Genomic DNA, 18,358 nt, shown 5'->3' with positions numbered 1-18,358 from the left:
TGGATGTGTCTAAGATGTGAACATTCGATTGTGAGCTCCACTGGGACAGGGAATGATGCAGGTGCTTATTATATGTGTACAGTACTGAGGAATATATTGGTGCTCTATAAATAATGGAAAATAAATATATCATAAATATTCAATCTGTATATTTTGTAAATCTAATTAAAAGTACAAAATACTGATTTACTATGTTTATATACATTACAAAGGTTTTGAAAGATTTCATGTTGAATATGTTAGGCCCTGTTCACATCTGCAGTGGAGGCTTCGTAAGGGGCCTCCGTCGCAGATCCAGTTAAAAATACTGAAAACAATAACACAGCATGCTGTTCTATTGTTTTCAGTAAAACCACGGACACCCCGACGGATACTTGACAGAACCCATTAAAGTAAATAGGTTCCATCAGTCGCCGGTAGTATCCGTCGTACAACGGAATTGGCGCTTCCGATATTTCCATGATTCTGCTTTTCTGAAGATCAATGTACACACCAAGGCATGAACCCAGCCTTAATGTGCTCCCTTACGTAAAATAAACAACATATTATATTATGTTATTAAAATAGATCAAATGCTATAGCCACGTAGTTGCATCCTCAATTGACTAGACTGTATATACTATATATACTGTATATATATATATATATATATATATATATATATATATATATAAAATGAGAAAAGGAATAAAGCAGCACAGAGACAGCAGTGGGTGCAGGCCCCCTAGGTTGAGACTATGAACCCTTGTTAATGAAATCCCCAAAAAAATTAAGAGGCAGCACTCCAAGGAAATTGGTGAAAAAAAGTGGTGGGTTTATTCACCCCAGGCAGGCAACGTTTCGATCCGTCTCTATGGGATCTTTGTCGAGGCTTTTTTGGCTTGTATTTATTTTATATATATATATATATATATATATATACATACATACAGATGTAGCCGTCCTTATCTTGACTTTTAACAGATTAAATGCACAGTGGTAAGACCCTTTATCTTGATTTTTTTCAATGACTTTTTAATTGCTTTTTTTGTGTGATATCACACTGCAGCAAGTTATCAGAGTCAAGATAAAGATGGCTACATCCATATATATATATTCTGCAACTGCCATTCAATTCACTACTATGGGAGTTACGGAAACAGCGTAGATCAGCTAGTTACGCTGTTTCCTTAACTCATCCATGTATTGCAGTGTATTGTACCAGTGATCTAATGATCGCTGGTTCAAGTCCTCTAAGGGAACTAATAAAATGTGTAAAAAAAAAAAAAGTTAGAAACATTTTCAGGAGTGTAAAAAATTTTTCAAAGTTAAAAAAAAAAAACCTTTTCCCATTTTTTCCCAAGCACAATGTAAAAATAAAAAAATAATAAAAAAATTGTTATCGCTGCATCAGTAAAAGTCTGAAACTATTACAACATAGCATTATTTAACTCACACAGTGAACGGCGTAAACATTTTTAATTTAAAACCCCAGAATCATTGTCTTTTGGTCACCATAGCGCTAAAAAGAATGAAATAAAAAATGATAAAAAAAATCGTATGTACCAAAAAAATGCTGCAAAAAAAAAAAAGCCCTCACACCGCTCAAACGTTGGAAAAATATAAGTTATGGCGGCTCTCAGAATGTGGTGAAACTGAACAAATTAATTTTTTTTAATAACCAATAGTTTTTTTTCTTTGTAGAAGAAGTAAAATATTAAATTTTTTCCTATTTTCTGTTGTCTAACACCTGGGTGCGTCTTATAGTCAGCTGCGTCTTATAGTCCGAAAAATATGGTAACTTATCATTATACAAAGACTAAACTTTTACATAAAACTCAGAAACTCCTTCATCATAGTCTTATAAAACGGTAATTCAGTGATTCCCAATACATTTTTATTGGCAAACAATGCACTGGAAACAGCTTTGCTGAGCCAAACTAGAAATATTTATGTCAAAATTATATCTATTTGATTTTTCAAATACCACCTTTATTATAGCACAAAGTTTTGTGGCAGAAAATACTGTCTCTTTACTTCTTTCATATATTGGGTTAGTAAATACTAATACATTATTAAAAATTAAGAGGCTCTTAAAATTAAAACAGGCTGAATATCTAGCTATGTGCCGTGAAATGTGGAATGCTTCTGATGTAATATAGATACATAGTCTCAGATAAGTAACAGTCATAAAGTCAATCTTAATTTTCCTGCCTTTGAAATCAAAATGACCATATACAAAATAATCAAATAACAGGAATTTTTATACATACAAAATTTAATTCTTGGATTTCTTAAACCCCTTAAGTTCACAGGAGGAAACTTTATTTTATTTTTACCATACAACAATCCGAGAGGCATAACTTTTTATTGTTCTGCTCTGTGAGGCCTTGTTTTTTGCATTTCAGGGTGCACTTTTTAAAAAATATATATTTTTTGTTACGTAAAATTAAAGTTTCGTTTATGTAATTACCCATTCTCTGAGCACTCTAAATTACATGTTACATTTATTGTAATTATTAATTGGATACCTAATATTTTTTTTGATCCACAAGAAATACAAGGTCCAACAGCACCAAGATTAAATCAAAGTTGGGTTCACGTCTCCAAAGAATCCTGATTCTCCTGACACCAATAAAATAAATAACATTTGAGACAGCACTCAGTAATAGGAAGGTTAAAAAAATATGGTGTTTAACTATCAATGTAGCGACGTTTCAGCTTTATAATAAGATATGCCCCATTGTGAGGGCTGAAACGTTGCTACATGGGTGAACAACCACCATTTTGTTGTACTGAGATAATCCAGAAATTTTGTTTATTTTGTTGAATTATTATATTAAATTTATTTAATATTATTTTGTCCCTCAAAGGGACATTTACTTTTAGATTCAATTTTTTAATTCATGTATAATGCATAAGGAATGCCTATGTATTCTATTACTGCCTTTGCATATCTCAGGACCCCCTCCTTTGTGATTCCATCACAAGGGTTAAATGGCCTTGACTGGAACTTTCTCCAATCTTGGCTATTGCCATAGAGTGCTGGGAATTTACTCCATTCATGGTGCAGGGTGGGAAAGAGTTTAAATATTTTCCATTCTTTTATCCTCCATCTTTTAGCTTTATTCTCTTCTACGTGTGATTCCTTGACATATCAGTCTTCAGTATCTTCATATACAACACTTTTTATTGATGATAAATAATGTCTTTGCCTATGTACTTTCTTACTTCATCCAATTTCTTTTTATTCCGAAGAATTAAAATAGAGACATATGTAAGATTTTAAAGTTCACATGAACAGCAGCTGTTTAAGAAGAAAGTCCTTTGCTGTTGAGCGCTGTCACATTCCCATCTGAGTATGAAAATGGATAGCTATTAATAAAATCCACCAGTAAAAACAGCCAGGCTTCCCAGTATGAGCAGCGATTTATGTCTGCCATTTTAGGTTTCTGTGCTCAGATCTCAGCAGGATCGCACAACACCATACAGCTACTGAAGAGGCAAACTAACATAACATGTGGTGGTAAACGTGATCACCGTCATTAAAACACTGTTCTTACTGTTAACATCATACACAAATCCTTTCAAATATCAATGTTCTGTAACCATTCAGCTTTAATTAGGCGCCAATGACTCCTTATCGGCGGTATGATGACTGGTTCATGCTGCGTATCGTGTAAGGACCCTGTACTGCATATTATGTTCTGGTATGTCCCTTTCAAGTAGGACTTCTAGTTTATTGATACATACAGTACACTCTGATATTTTCCCTTTTTTAGCTCTTGTAAGTCACATATATTTTTGAAAAATGGAAAGCCTGGTTACTTCTTAGTATGAATGCAATCTTTTACAGCAGTTTCTTATTGATGTTATATTAACAGTTTCTGCATAATAATGTTGCACAGGTCACAGCTGGCACATATCACAAGCTGGCACACAGGTCACAGCTGGCACATATATTAGGAGAATATGCATTGTAGCACATTAAGGGAGGAATTCCTGCATAATTCATAGTTTCCTAACTAAAACATTACATGGGAATATAAAAGACCATTTAGTGCTTTATTTAGGAGTAAAAAAAAGTAAATCAAACTTAAAGGGGTTGTCTCATGAAGTCAACCCATTTTGGGAACCTTCTCTATTTGCCACAGGTGAGAGCCACTCACTATGACTCGTATGACTGCTACAGGAGTGTAACGTCCACAGTCGCAGACCGCAGACTCCCCAAAGATGCCAGTATATGCGGCCGTCCTGTCTTGCAGTGACCTCTAGGGTGCGCGCTCGAGCTCATTCCCGGCCTTAATGGGCCAGAGCACACACATGTTTTAGATTGACTAATTGCTCCCATGATCAATCTGGACTATAAGAAGGGCCCTGACCCTTCCTTCATTGCCTGAGCGTTGTTGTGTTTACCCGTGTTAGTCTTTGCAAATGGTCCCTTAGTGTTTTCCAGTTCCCAGTGTTTCCGTTCCTGCTACCTGTATATCCCGTGCTACCTTGTTCCTGTGCCGTATAGAGTTGGAGTTATGATGTGTCGTATACTACTCCTGCTGTATTTCACCACACCTGGTGTCCGCCTGCTGCCAAGGTTCCATCCGAGCCTGCCATTACTACTGTCTGTATTGCCATAGGTACCCTTATTCGAACTATTGACTTTGGCTTGGTATCCTGTTTGGCCAGCTGCTATCCCGCTACGGCGGTACGGCCCAAGTAGAAATGAATGGCTGACTACAACTCGCCTTGGTGATAAAAGCTGATCAATGTTGGTTTCTGAAGCCGGTTCTGCGTCGATCAACTGGTTTCCTCAGACTTTAATTTAAAAAGGGTTTGTCTTCATGATGCAACAATTCCAATTGTGTTTATCGCTATAGGAGATACATTTTATATCCTGTTTTACTAAGAGCAACAGCTAGGACATGGACATGAACGCTTTAAACACCAGCCTATTTTGAGCCTTAAGGATTAAGAAACTCTTTGGGGCTTTCATCGGTGCATCCCAAGAGCCATAGCTTTTTTATTTTTCCATTTATGTACTTGTATGTGGACTTGTTTTTTGCTGGACGAGTTGTATTTTTCAATGAAAAAAGTGGTTTAATTTTTATTTTGTTTGTTTGAAGACTTATTTTTTAGAAAACTTTATTGAACATATTTTTACTTTTGTTAGTCCCACTAGGGGACTTGAAGCAACGATCCTATGATCGCTTGTATTATGCTTTGGAACACATAGTATTCCAAAGTATTATTGCCTATTAGTGTTGCACTGATAGACAGCCTATTAGGCCCCCGGCTGCCACGATAACCCATCAGTGCCCAGAAATTGCTTTGCGGGGCGTCGATAGGCAAAGAGAGGTAGCCTCCTCTTTCTGTCAAACACCTTAGATGCCACGGTCGATATTGACTGCGGCATCTAAAGGGTTAAACTGCTGGGATCAGAGTTATCTCTGATTGCGGCAGTTGTGGAAGGACCATGGTTGTGTTTTACAATTGTGGTCCTGCTGCTAATCGAGTGGGCACAGTAACGTAATACTACCGGCACCGTACTGTTATGGTGCTGGTCCTTAAGGGGTTAATAGTGATACTATTTTATTTTTATTATTTGATTTCCCCTAAGCAAGATTTTTAATTCTTCTCCTCATACCTTCTTCATTAACTATGGAACACGGTCATTTCAATTTTTTGTACTGTATGACATTTTAAATTTTGTTTTTCGTGGGACAGATGAAAATTTATGGTACCAAAAATGGAGCCAAATCATTTTTTTTGCTACTTCATTGAAAAAGGAAAAGACTAAAGTATTCAGACCCTTTACTCAGTACTTAGTTGAAGCATCTTTGGCAGTAATAACAGCCTCCAGTCTTCTTGGGTATGATGTTACAAGGTTTGCACATCTGGATTTGGGGATTTTCTGCCCTTCTTCTCTCCAGATCCTCTCAAGCTCTGTCAGGTTGGATGGGAACCGTCAGTGGACAGTCATTTTCAGGTCTCTCCAGTGATGTTCAATAGGGACAAGTCAGGGCTCTGGCTGGGTCACTCAAGGACATTCAGAGTTGTCACTAAGCCACTCTTGTATTGTCTTGGCTGTGTGGTTAGGGTCATTGTCTTGTTGGAAAGTGAGGTCCAGAGCACTTTGGATTAGGTTTTCATTAAGAATATCTCTGTACTTTGCTCCGTTCATCTTTCCCCCAACCCTGACCAGTCTCCTTGTCCCAGGTGCTGAAAAACACACCCAAAGCATGCTTTACTGTATTGATGGTATTGGGCAGGTGATGAGCAGTGCCTGGTTTCCTCAAGACATGATGCTTAGATTTGAGGCCAAAGAGTTCAATCTTGGTTTCATCAAACCACAGAATCTTGTTTTTCACATTCTGGGAGTCCTTTAGGTGCATTTTTTGGCAAACTCCAGGTGAACTTTCATGTGTCTTTTACTGAGAAGAGGCTTCTTTCTGGCCACTCTGCCATAAAACCCAGATTGGAAGAGTGCTGCAGTGATGGTTGACCTTCTGGAAGTTTCTCCCATCTGCACACAGGATCTTTGGAGCTCTGCGAGAGTAACCATTGTGTTCCCAGTCACCACTCTTACCAAGGCCCTTCTCCCCCAATTACTTAGTTTAGTGGGGCGGCCAGCTCTAGGAAGTTGTTTCAAACTTCTTCCATTTAAGAATTATGGAGGCTACTGTGCTATTGGGAACTTTCAGTGCAGCAGAATTTTTTTTGTACCCTTCTCCAGATCTGTGCTTCCACACAATCCTGTCTCTGAGTTCTACATGCAGTAATTTCCTCCTCATGGCTTGGTTTTTGCTCTGATATGCATTGTCACCTGTAAGAGCATATATAGACAGGGGTGTGTCTTCCCAAATCATTTCCAATTAAATGAATTTACCACAGATGGACTCCAATCAGCGTGTAGAAACATTTCAAAGATGATCTAGAGAAATGGGAGGCCCCCAATGCTAAATTTCAAGTGTCATAGCAAAGGGGCTGAATACGTATGTCCATGCAAAATGTAAGTTTTTTTTATTTTTAATAAATTTGCAAAAATTTCTCAAATTCAATTTTCACTTTGTCATCATAGGCTGTTGAGTGCAGAATGATGGGGAAAAACGTTTTGTTTTTTTTATTCTAGCACAAGGCCTCCACATAAAAAAAAATTGTGAAAGGGTCTGAAGACTTTCCAAATGCACAATATGAAAACCTGCACATGGATGCACATTCCACAAACCATTTTATTTGGTCAAAGATGCAAGTGCATATGGTACAGTGTGTCTAAACAAAAATCATTGACAAGTACCAGTAAAGATGCATGTATGTAGTGTAGGATGGCCATGGCCGTACAGGTGGGCTGAGTAAAGAGTTTGTGCTTAATTTGTTTTTTAATTAGGACTTTTCAAATTCTTATCTTATGTCTGAGTCAGAAGACCCAACACGGGTCAAGGGCCAGTGCTGACTTTCCTTCACTGAAACTTAGTGAGGTATCCTTTGCTTGGTTTTTGTTTGGCTGCCACCCAAGCATCCTCTCAGGGCACTTCTGTGTGCTTAGGGGCTATGCAATGGTGCTGCCATTTCCATAAATACGTTTTTTAAATCTTCAAACTTCTCCTGCCTTCAGTTTTTAGGGCAGGATGTATCATTCTGACAACTACCATTTTGAGCCATCTTAGCTCTAAGCTAATTTCTTTGCAAGCTGGTTATCCAGAGTTTTCTCTCCCCTTTCTCTCACAGGTTTACCTAACAAATAAGTGCCATGAGAGAACCACCTTCATCTCTTTTACTCTTGCCTGAGTGTAAACATGATCAGAGTGATATCGGATGTCCACATTTTTACTCGTACATCAGCTATATGTCGGATAGACAAGAGCCTTGACCCTAAGGCCTCATGCACACTTCAGTTGTTTTCGTCAGGGTGCTATCCGTTTTTTTAATGGATAGCACCCTGACACATTCATTTCCATGGGCCATGCACACTTCCATTGTTTTAACGGAACCGTGTGGCCGTTCCCTCAAAAATAGGTCCTACTCCTGTTCGTTTTTGATGGAACAGTCTCGGCCTTTTCATTGATTTGGTCCGTGAAACAACGCACTGCACATGGAAGCCGTCCGTGTGCAGTCTGTGTTTCACGGATCCGTCATCAACGTCTGAATGACGGCCAACGGCAGTGTCCATGAGGCCTAATATATAACTTCTAATGTTGCAACTTTAGCTGGGAAGTATAGGACAGTAGTAACATCACTGAGGGAGGAAGTAACTCTTCCTGCTATTTGGGTTTCAACAGAAATCAATATAGCTGGCAACCTGGGATATAACTGCATGAGAGTAAGGTAAGACATGGGATTTTATATATATATATATATATATATATATATATATATATATATATATATATATATATATATTATATTATACCAGTTTTTCTATACATCTTGAGACACATATATTGATTACTTTATGCTCATGTCTCTCAAAATATGATTTTACTAAAGCCATTTAGAAATAGTAATGAACAATAGTGGAAAACCATCAACCTGGTCAATATACATTAAAATAACTCCAGGTTTTTATGATAGAATCAGTATCACGGAGAGGAAAAAAATAAATAATATTTCTTTTGAGATATTTATCTGCCTGTATTGATTTTTTTTTAACATTAGCAGATGTGGAGTCGTTTTTGGTTCTGAAATTTAATTGCGAGTCTTAAACAGCAAAAATCTGATAAATAAAAAGTTGAATAATAAAAAAGTTTCCATCAGGGTGGATCAGACGCATAGTACAGAATAAGATAAGTGTAAATATATAATATTGTATGAAGTAAATATTTTAATATTATACAAATAAAAAAAGTACACATTTTTTTTCAAAAATAGTAAAATAAAATAAATATTTCTAACTTTTTTATTTTGTTTTCCCCTTATAGGTGTAATAGACAGGAACTGTTTTGGCTCTAATAGAAGTGACACATTAACAAATGGGATTGGATCTTCTGACATTCCTTTCTTAAAGATGAATGACAACGCCTCAGTATTGGTACGAGAGTGGGATGTACTAACTCCTTTGTGGAAACCTACAACCCAAGATGACCAAAGTAATACAAACTTTAGCAGAGGGACAGAATCTCTGCATCAAAATCAAGTTTCCTCTTTTACACATAGCACAAAAACGGAGACTGGACAGACCAAAGAACATACAGAAGTTGAGAGCATGTTTGATTCTGCAAGTAACTTGCCCACCACAATCTCTTCAAAGCTTGGGGACAATGCACCTATTAGTCCAACTATGAAGCCAATGTTTCCTGCAATTGTGGTCACAGAAGGTAATTATTATATCACTGTGATTTAAACGTGCAAATCTTAATCTAATTTCTAGCGTATGAGCATCCTTAGCACTATATATCTTTTAAGATTTCAGAAAGCATAGGCTAAAATATATAACTAGTTCTTATATTTGAGTTTTTAATCTCCTTCTCAGCAGTCTTAAAGAAAAAAATACTAAAATGTATTTATTTTGTCTTTAGAAGCAACAGTTAAATTTATCATGAGTAGGTAAAAAATAAGACGAGGGAGTTGTTAGAAATGTGCATTTTCTTGTCTGTTGACCATTTGAAATTTTAGCGCACAAATATGTTTCCAATATCTGATGTTTAATTGTATTTTGAAGGTCGTTTCTTAACGTTTTAAGTTTGAAAAATAGCATTAAATTATGAAATGTAATCTATATAATTTACATAGCATGCAAAATAAAAAACTAAAACAAAGATGACAGGATAGGTTTGCTGAGCCAGTCAGATGCAGTGTTGTCATATAGACCTAGTTTAGATTCAAATCACAATCTACAGCAGTATATACATGATAACTAGCTTCAATATTGGCAAATCTGTACTGTATGTATGTGTGTGTGTGTGTGTGTGTGTGTGTGTGTGTGTGTGTGTGTGTGTGTGTGTGTGTGTGTGTACTTGGACGTGGATGGTGATTTGAATCCAAAAAAGTACTTCATGACACCACTAATTCTGCTAGAAATCAGCGTGACCCAGTTGGCAACGAAGACAGATATTGCTCTCGTTTATCACGGACTCTGTTGGTGCTGGTGTGTAGCAAGACTGTAGAGTGCGGACATGCAATGGATGCATCCGAAGTGCTAAAAATAATCAGAATTACTTCTGGATCAGTGAGAGGGAGACCCAAAACTGACATGCAAAATTCAGCAAACTTTTGCATTTGGAGCAAGTACTTGAAAATACTGCTCATCTCTTCTTATCACTACATTTTAATTGATGAAATAAACAAAAGCTAATTATATTTAGTATAAATCAGACAAATAATGTAGCGAAACATTCATGGAGTCTCCTCCTTAAGGCCCTGTTCACACGGCTGAATTTTTGCGGCGGAACCCCCTTCAAAATTCTGCCTCTCAGTCATTTCAATGGGAGTCGGACGCTTCTTTTTCCCTCTAGCTGAGTTTTTCAGCTAGCGGAAAAAAGACGCGCCCTTCTGGATCTTCAGGCGGATTCCGCCCGAACCTCCCATTAAAGTCAAAAGGATAAGGAATCTTCCTGCTGACAGCAAGAATAATTCCGCGGCGGATTTTGTGGCGGGCCCGCCACACAAAATCCTCCTTGTGAACTGACCCTTACATTACAAAGCATTTCTTGAGCCAACACAATTGGCAGATGTTAGCACAGACAGACAGTATTTTTTATTTTATTTTTATCAAAGACTTGGTCTATGATTACATTATTTCAATTTTATGAATAAAAAAAGTACCACCACCTGATGGACTATTTCAGGATCTATGAAGCCAAAGTGTGTTCTCTATGTTTACTTTTTTCGTGTTGCTAGACCCTAGAAAGCTACTTAGCTCTACTCTAGTCACAAAAAAAAAAATACCATCACGGTGTGTCTCTGTAAAAAATCAGGTTATTGATATGCATTACAAAGCGCATATAGTATAACCTTTTACATTTTTCGGGTTTCCATATACCTTTTTAATAGCATAGTTTTTTTAAAATACAAACATGTACTGTATAGATAATATGAATGATTAAGATACAGTTTATCAGCTTACAACATAAATGATCACATCACTAGAAAACCAATCAGAACATCCTAAAAGGGAACACAGGTAAAGAAATCCAATCACATTAGCAGCAACATATACATAGCTCAGGATATTATCTCAAAAGTCATATATAATATATTGTCTTATATTTAAACCAGATGGTTGACTAGTGTCCAATGTAAAGATCCAAAAGGCTTCACGATTGAGTAGTTTTATGTCTGGTCACCACCGCTAATCGATTTAGCAATATGCCTTGAAAGCATAATGATATAATGGTGTTGCAACTGATGCGTTTATACTGTGAGTTAATCCATTAAAAAGGATATATAGAAAGGAATATTTGTTTGCAAATTTTATGATCACATTTATACAATTCTCCATGTAAGGATTAAACTAAATAAGATGGAGATATAAATTAGATATTTTAGGAGCTCTCCTTAAAATACACTGGCACACTTGTTTCAGTATTGTAGCCAAAATCTGATCTTGTAATGGGAATAAATGTTTTAGTTATATTTTTAAGCAATATCAATTGTAGCTCACATCCACTTTCCAGCGGATACATATATCAGCATGTATAACAGCGTCTCCACGCTATCGCCAATCAAAAGTTCCAAAAATATATTTAATACACACCTTCTTTTCCTGTATATGTCAAACTTTATAAATGGAATCGATATAGAGTCCATGCTAAAGCAATCTCCCCTTAGCATTTGCTTCCACACCCTCGTTCCAAGGCACACCGCAATATTCGGGGTCCTTCCCTTCTTCAAATGTGTACATACTGTACTATATGTTTTTTTGAACTATTATACTTTTAACCTCATTGAATTTTACACTGTATACAGTACAAAGGTAGAAACAAAACCCCCATTATCTTTTTTTTATGTTAAATAACAGGAAGTCCTTATTGACTACTTATGTCATTTATTCAACTCTGTAAGTGTCCATCTAAATGACCTTTAATATTCCGACATTCCATTTGAAACTAAGCATCCATCGTACAATCTCATTTTGAACGCACTATTTCTCCTTTAGTTCAATATTTTTTTATTACAGGAAAAGGGTGACAAGAAACCACATGGTTCTGGTTTCAATCCCATTGTGCATATCTTGCATATCAAACGAAATCTGAAAAAGCAATATTATTAATATCAGACTGGGCTGTTTACTTCAAAGTACAGATGTTACCATTAATATACTCAAGAAAGTATAACATATAGGATTGCAACCCTCCCAAATTAGGAGAAGATCGTCAATGTAACGCTCATACCATGCAATATTCTGCAAAAAAAAAATTCAGAACTATAAAGCAATGCCTCCCACTATGCCATATATAAATTAGCAAGAGAAGGATAAAATGTTGCATCCTTAGATGTTCCTTTAACTTGTCGATAAAACTCATGATTGAACGAAAAAATTTATGCTGCAATAAATAGTCAACTGACATAATAAAAAGTATGTCTCTTTGCATTATTAACTATATTGTTGTAAAAGATGAGAAAATGCTATCAGCGCCAAATCTTGTGGAATATTACAGTGACAATACATCCCATGTCAACCAACAAAAAAAAAGTTTAAAAGTCCGTAAAACATGTTTGATATCCTTAAAATTGCTGGGTCTTCTTTGACAAGGAGTTGTAACAGATTATGTACCCACGCTCTTAACCTTTCATTCAGAGATCCTATACACACACCAATATCATACGTATGGGAGGGGTGGGGGTTTTCATCCTAAAATTTTGACAGGGAGTGGAAGATAGGCACAATTGAAGCTATTCCCTAGTTTTATTATCTAAAACTACCTCTAGAAAAACCTCTTTACAACATTTGTGTGGAATTCTTAGAAAGTTTCCTATACGTATGAAGTTCATTTAGTAAATCCAAATTTAGCGTTTTTGTATAGGGCAGAGGCCATTACTACCACTATGTCAACTTTATAGACCACCATAATCAACAAAATTGTCATTACTCCTAAATTCCTAAACCTGGTCTGACAGATAACGCAAACAAGAGGTTCTCAAAGAGTTAAGACACTAATTCACTCTCCACCAACTCCTGAAATTTAGCCAGCGAGGTACCCTCTACTGGACTGGATAAATATCATGGTTTTCAATAGTTTATGTTGCTTTTTTTTTTTTTAAGGACTTCATATATGTCCTTTACTATTCTAGTATTTAATTGCCACAACCTTCTACATACACTGTGTGAATATACTTGCTTTCCTTGCTTCATTTCTTTGGTGATCATTTTTGACATTAAAACCAAAGAGGTCTATTGGTCAATGACCAATTTGAAAGGCACAGGCAAACTTCAGATACACAGTTCTTCACTTCTGATCTAGTAAAGTTAGATATACATTTACAAGAAAGTACAATATGTGTGTTATTATTTCTTGTTTACACATTGGTGGAGATTTACTAAGCAAATGCACCAAATTTATTAAAGCCGTATGCTCTTTTTTGGCACAAAATATGGGTGTATATGTTACTAGGCATGTGGTAAAACAAGGAAAACGTTCTAAAGTTATTTTATTTATTTAATTAAAAAATGTATTATGGAATACGCACAATTTTGATACGTTTGGTGGAATTCGCATTATTTTGAACATCTCATAAATTCATCCATCATATGACACTATTGATAAATCTTCCCCTATGAGTTGTCTTTTGTTCAGTACGGCTCCATACATATGTAGAACAAAAGGGTCAAGTCACGTAATAGAAAACATGAAGGTAATATGCAAGTTTGCTTGTACCGTACCTGAGATGGAATGTCCTCACCACAGGACATATTTCCTGTGAAGTTTACATTTGCTATGCTCAAAAGAAAGAGTAAATTAGAAACACTTACCATGAAAAGAGAAAATGAGTTACACTTGTATTTTACGCCTTTTCCCAAACATTTAGCTTGTGATATGATCCAATGCTGCCTTGACACGATGCCTTTGTTTATGAAAGCAGCATGTTTAGGCGGTGTGGGGAATTTTTCTATAAATGGTATGGCACATTTTCTTTCCAAATATATAGGAGTAAAAGCAAGAGGACAATGGGCAAGAAGATTTGTCATTTGTAGCATCTTTGTCACGCTACTTCCAAAGCAAACTTATCATCAGTATTACATCCGCAATTTTCAGTCCATACTATGAAGCTAATGTTAATCTATGGGGCTATTTGCATGGGCGTATAAAACAAGCCCACATTTTAGATAACATCTATTATGTGGATGGAAAATGCCCATTCAAGTCCATGGGGAGTGTTCACAAAACAGATGCATCCATATGTCATCTGTGTTGCATAGGTATTTTAAACGGGCGGTTTTAAGCAATTTAGTTTCCTTTCTAAAAGACATCCCATCAGTATTACAGATCCTTAACAGGAAGCAATACTGATGACATACTGGTGCAATATGATCTGTAATATGGATATATTGCGGATCTGTCACGTTTAGGCCACTCTCACACAAACATTCAGTATTATTGGTTATTGGATACTATTTTAGACTTTGAATTTTCAGGCTATAAATCACAGTAGATAAAATTGTTTTTTTATATATTCTGCAATCAGTAGAATAATAGATACTATATCATACATGTGACAAGATAAAGTAACAATCTGATACAGTTGTCTGGCGGCCGAATTAGCAAGCAGGCTGGAGCTCAGGCACAGATGAATTGAGGCCAGTAACTGATTTTAATGCAGCCGTGTGATGGACTTCACACGGCCGTTAAAGTCGTTTGTGTGAATAACCACTAAGGCTACATTCACACGAGCGTGACAGATTTCCGCACATAAAAAACACGCGTAAAATCTGTCCGTGTGCGTTGCGCATCAGTGTGCTTTGCGAGTGGCATGTGTTTTTCATTCACTCGGATGCACTTCTTTTTCTTCTTTTTTTTTCTTCAATGTAACTGATGTGTAAAACACGGACAGCACACAGATGTGCATCCATGTGCTGTCCATGGTTTTCACGCACCCATTGACTTGAATCCCATTGACTTGAATGGGCGGCTAGGTGTCTGAAAACACACCAATGTAGGACATGCAGTGAGTTTCATGCAACGGAAATCAATGGGGCCGTATGCTGTGCGTTGTTTCAACACACAGCACACGGACGGTATTCACGCTCGTGGGAATGAGCCCTAAGGCTAGTAATTTCAATCCAGGGAGAAGACAGAATTCCATAAGAACAATGTACTATATGAAGGACTCTAAATTCAAACTTTAAAACTCACACAACCATGTAAAAAATTTGTACCATATGGCACTCTGTACAGATGTGCAAACTACACTTGTGAATTTTGATCATATGATTCTATATGGTGTTCTGTATAGGTAATATGTACTTCTGTATGAGTTCCATATGAGCAACTTATGAGTTCAGATACATTTTATGCTCAAATGCCAGTCATCCAGAAATTTACGGGAGAAAGTTGTTGACTGTATGTAAATTTTGATATGTATCCAAGTGCAATTTTTCAGTCTTCAGTAAACTCTATTGGAAAACAGGCACCCTTACAGCATCTGATTGAGCATGACACAATCACTGGGAGGAGTACATATAAAACCCCCTCTGTACAAACATATGGCGGTATACAAAGGTACAGAAACCTTAGAGGGTAACATTACCACCATATTAGGGCTCTTTACAATTTGGATATTGTACTAAGCTGTAATATGGTGATGCACATGATGTCTTAAAGCCATAATGGTTTCGTGTTCATTTCTTCATAGCACTGCTATGACAATTTCCTGAGTTGCCTATTTATAGCATGGATCCAATTCCCCCAACAATTTCCCTGTAGCAGTGATCATCTGTAAAAAAGAGGTCCACGAGGCGCATTCGGTCTTCTCACCCTCCTGAAGTAGGTTGTTTAATGGTGTCATCCCCACACAATATATAAATAAATACTCCCACTGTTTGCCAATAGAAGCTTTATTTCCATTTATATTTAAGTGTTCTGACCTGATCTGACTGAGGGTAGAGTGAGTGAATTAAATTGGAGGACCCCCATAAATAAAAAAATGAAACTTCTAGGTCTATAAGTAAATTCTGTAATGACCAGCGAGTTGTGGACCCACTGGGCTACTCTACCGATGAGAGCAGCAGCTGGCCGCGGATTACAGGACACAGGCAGGTAGCTGGTGGCAGATTACTGGATGCTGGCTGGTAGCGGAGTATCGGATGCAGGCTGGTAGCAGATTACTGGAAACAGGCTGGTAGCTGGTAGTAATAGCAGACAGGATACAGGCTGGAAATAGACAACTGGATACAGGCTGATAACTAGTAGCAATAGTAGACAGGATACAGGCTGATAACTGGTAGCAATAGCAGACAGGATCATGTGAATACAGGAAACTTTGCTGGTTAACTCTATATTGTACCAATATTTCTCAAGTAGGGTGTGACCAGTGAAGCAGACTAATATACCTGGTGATTGACAGATATAGGCTGGGGATGGATTTAGGTGCGTGCACTGTCCCTATAAGATGCAGGAAGTGAACGCTCGTCTGCCCTATGGGTAGACCGAGCAACACCAGCGGCAGAAGGAAGTGCATGTGCACGGCAGTGCGGAGATCCAGGAACTGTACAGCGTGTATTGAATTGTATTGAAGGTATCCAGGCAGTTGTGCTTGCTGGGAGATGTAGTACGCCAACAAGTGCAGATCGCTGGCATTACAAATTCATCCTTGAAGATAATGGTAAGACATCTTGGATTGAGAAATAAGCCCTATACTGCAAGTAGCCGTTGTCTGTGCAGAATAACAGACTTGTCAGATGACTGCTTAGCATTTATAAGATCCAGTTATACTAGACAATGCAAGAGATGATCTAAATTAAATCTAACAAGAAATGTCGGAGAGAACACTATGTAAAATCAGAACATATAAACTTTATCGTAGCGCGCAACAAACAGAAAATTCATTATTATCCAATAACAATCCTTATGTAATCTACCATTTACCACTCACAATCCCGCATTTTATTTTATTTAATCTGCATAAATGACTGTCTTATGGTCTACATTAGACACATGAAGATCAATGGCTTCATGATTTAGCAGGTCTTACAAAATCAAGAATTTTCACATTGAAATTCCAGCAAATCCTGTAACAATTCTTCTACTCTCAGTATAACTAATTTGTTGTAATAAAAAATAATTTTCCTGTTCATTATCCATCTTAAAGATTCATTTTTTTTATGTAGGCATTGCCAACATCTGCAGTCAGTGTATACTTATACATGTACTACAGTATATATGGGTGCTTGTACATGATTATGCAATCATTGTCTATACAGTACATTGCTCCAATGATAACATAATTAGCAATAAGATGAGATTGGTCAACTCGATGGCCAATAAGATGTACCGAGTGGGTGTAAGATCATAAACTGTGCTGCACATTAAGGTCACAAAATTAGGGCAGTGCAAGTACCCCTTAGAGACACGGTCTGTACCCCTTGTGTATACATACCACAGGTTTGAGAACTTAGGATCTTCACAGTGGCTTATATGTTAGTTTCTTACAGCTTAAAATGAGTGGAGTTCAAAACCTTAAAGAACTTTTTCAGGATTAGAAAAGCATTTCCACTTTCCTCCAAAAACCGTGCCAGACCTGTCCACCTCAATGGAGTTGAGCTACAATACCAGACACAACCTGTGGACCTGTTGTTCTGATTCTTAAAAAAAAAAGCAGCCAAAGAAATGATCTGTACGTATCTGTGGAAGAAGGTTTCTTTGCACAAAATTTCAATGTGTACATATTTGTCAATAGGGCTTTTTTTTTTTTTTTAAGTGGTACCCCTGTCTAAATTGAAAGGATTCTATACCGTTTACTGTGCCGTAGGCACATGAAATTGTAATTAATTGATCTGTCGTACAACTAAAATGAACAAGAAGACTTGGAGTTCATGAAAATTACTGATCTGCGGGTTACTATCCAGTTCCTACAAATATATGGGGTATTTATTGACATTTGGCTCTGTTCGACTGTTCTGTTTTCTATTCCTGTTAGGAGTTCTGATATTTTTGATGGCGAGAATAGCATGGTCTGCAGCCCTTTTCTTGCCATCAATAATACAGAAAACCTGTCAGAGATCTTCTTGACCCCACTTTAAGCCCCCCTGCACATATAGCAGTTTTATTGTGGATTTTCCATCCAAAATTTTGAACGAAAAATCAGCCGTTGAAGGCTGTTGCAGACAAGGGGATGAGATTTAAAAAGTCTCATCCAAATGCTGCTGAACATTTTCGGCACACAGATCGGAGCATGCTTCAAATTTTCAAATCCGCAGCGTTCTTATTCTGTTGTGGATGTTCTCTGTGGA

The 18,358-nt window shown here is 37.0% G+C and overlaps 1 protein-coding gene across 1 annotated transcript in view; it reads left to right on the top strand.

The window, feature by feature from the left end:
* CORIN (corin, serine peptidase) overlaps nt 1-18,358 on the top strand; it is a 294,825-nt gene that overhangs the window by 131,580 nt on the left and 144,887 nt on the right. Inside the window, exon 3 of the mRNA XM_075859548.1 lies at nt 8,892-9,287. Coding sequence (XP_075715663.1) covers nt 8,892-9,287 — 396 coding nt within the window. The remainder of the gene's footprint in view (nt 1-8,891; nt 9,288-18,358) is intronic.

This window comes from Rhinoderma darwinii, chromosome 1, assembly GCF_050947455.1.
Source record: "Rhinoderma darwinii isolate aRhiDar2 chromosome 1, aRhiDar2.hap1, whole genome shotgun sequence".
NCBI lineage: Eukaryota > Metazoa > Chordata > Amphibia > Anura > Rhinodermatidae > Rhinoderma > Rhinoderma darwinii.
The sequence above is the reverse complement of the archived record's forward strand: the minus strand, read 5'-3'. Positions and strand labels throughout refer to the sequence as shown.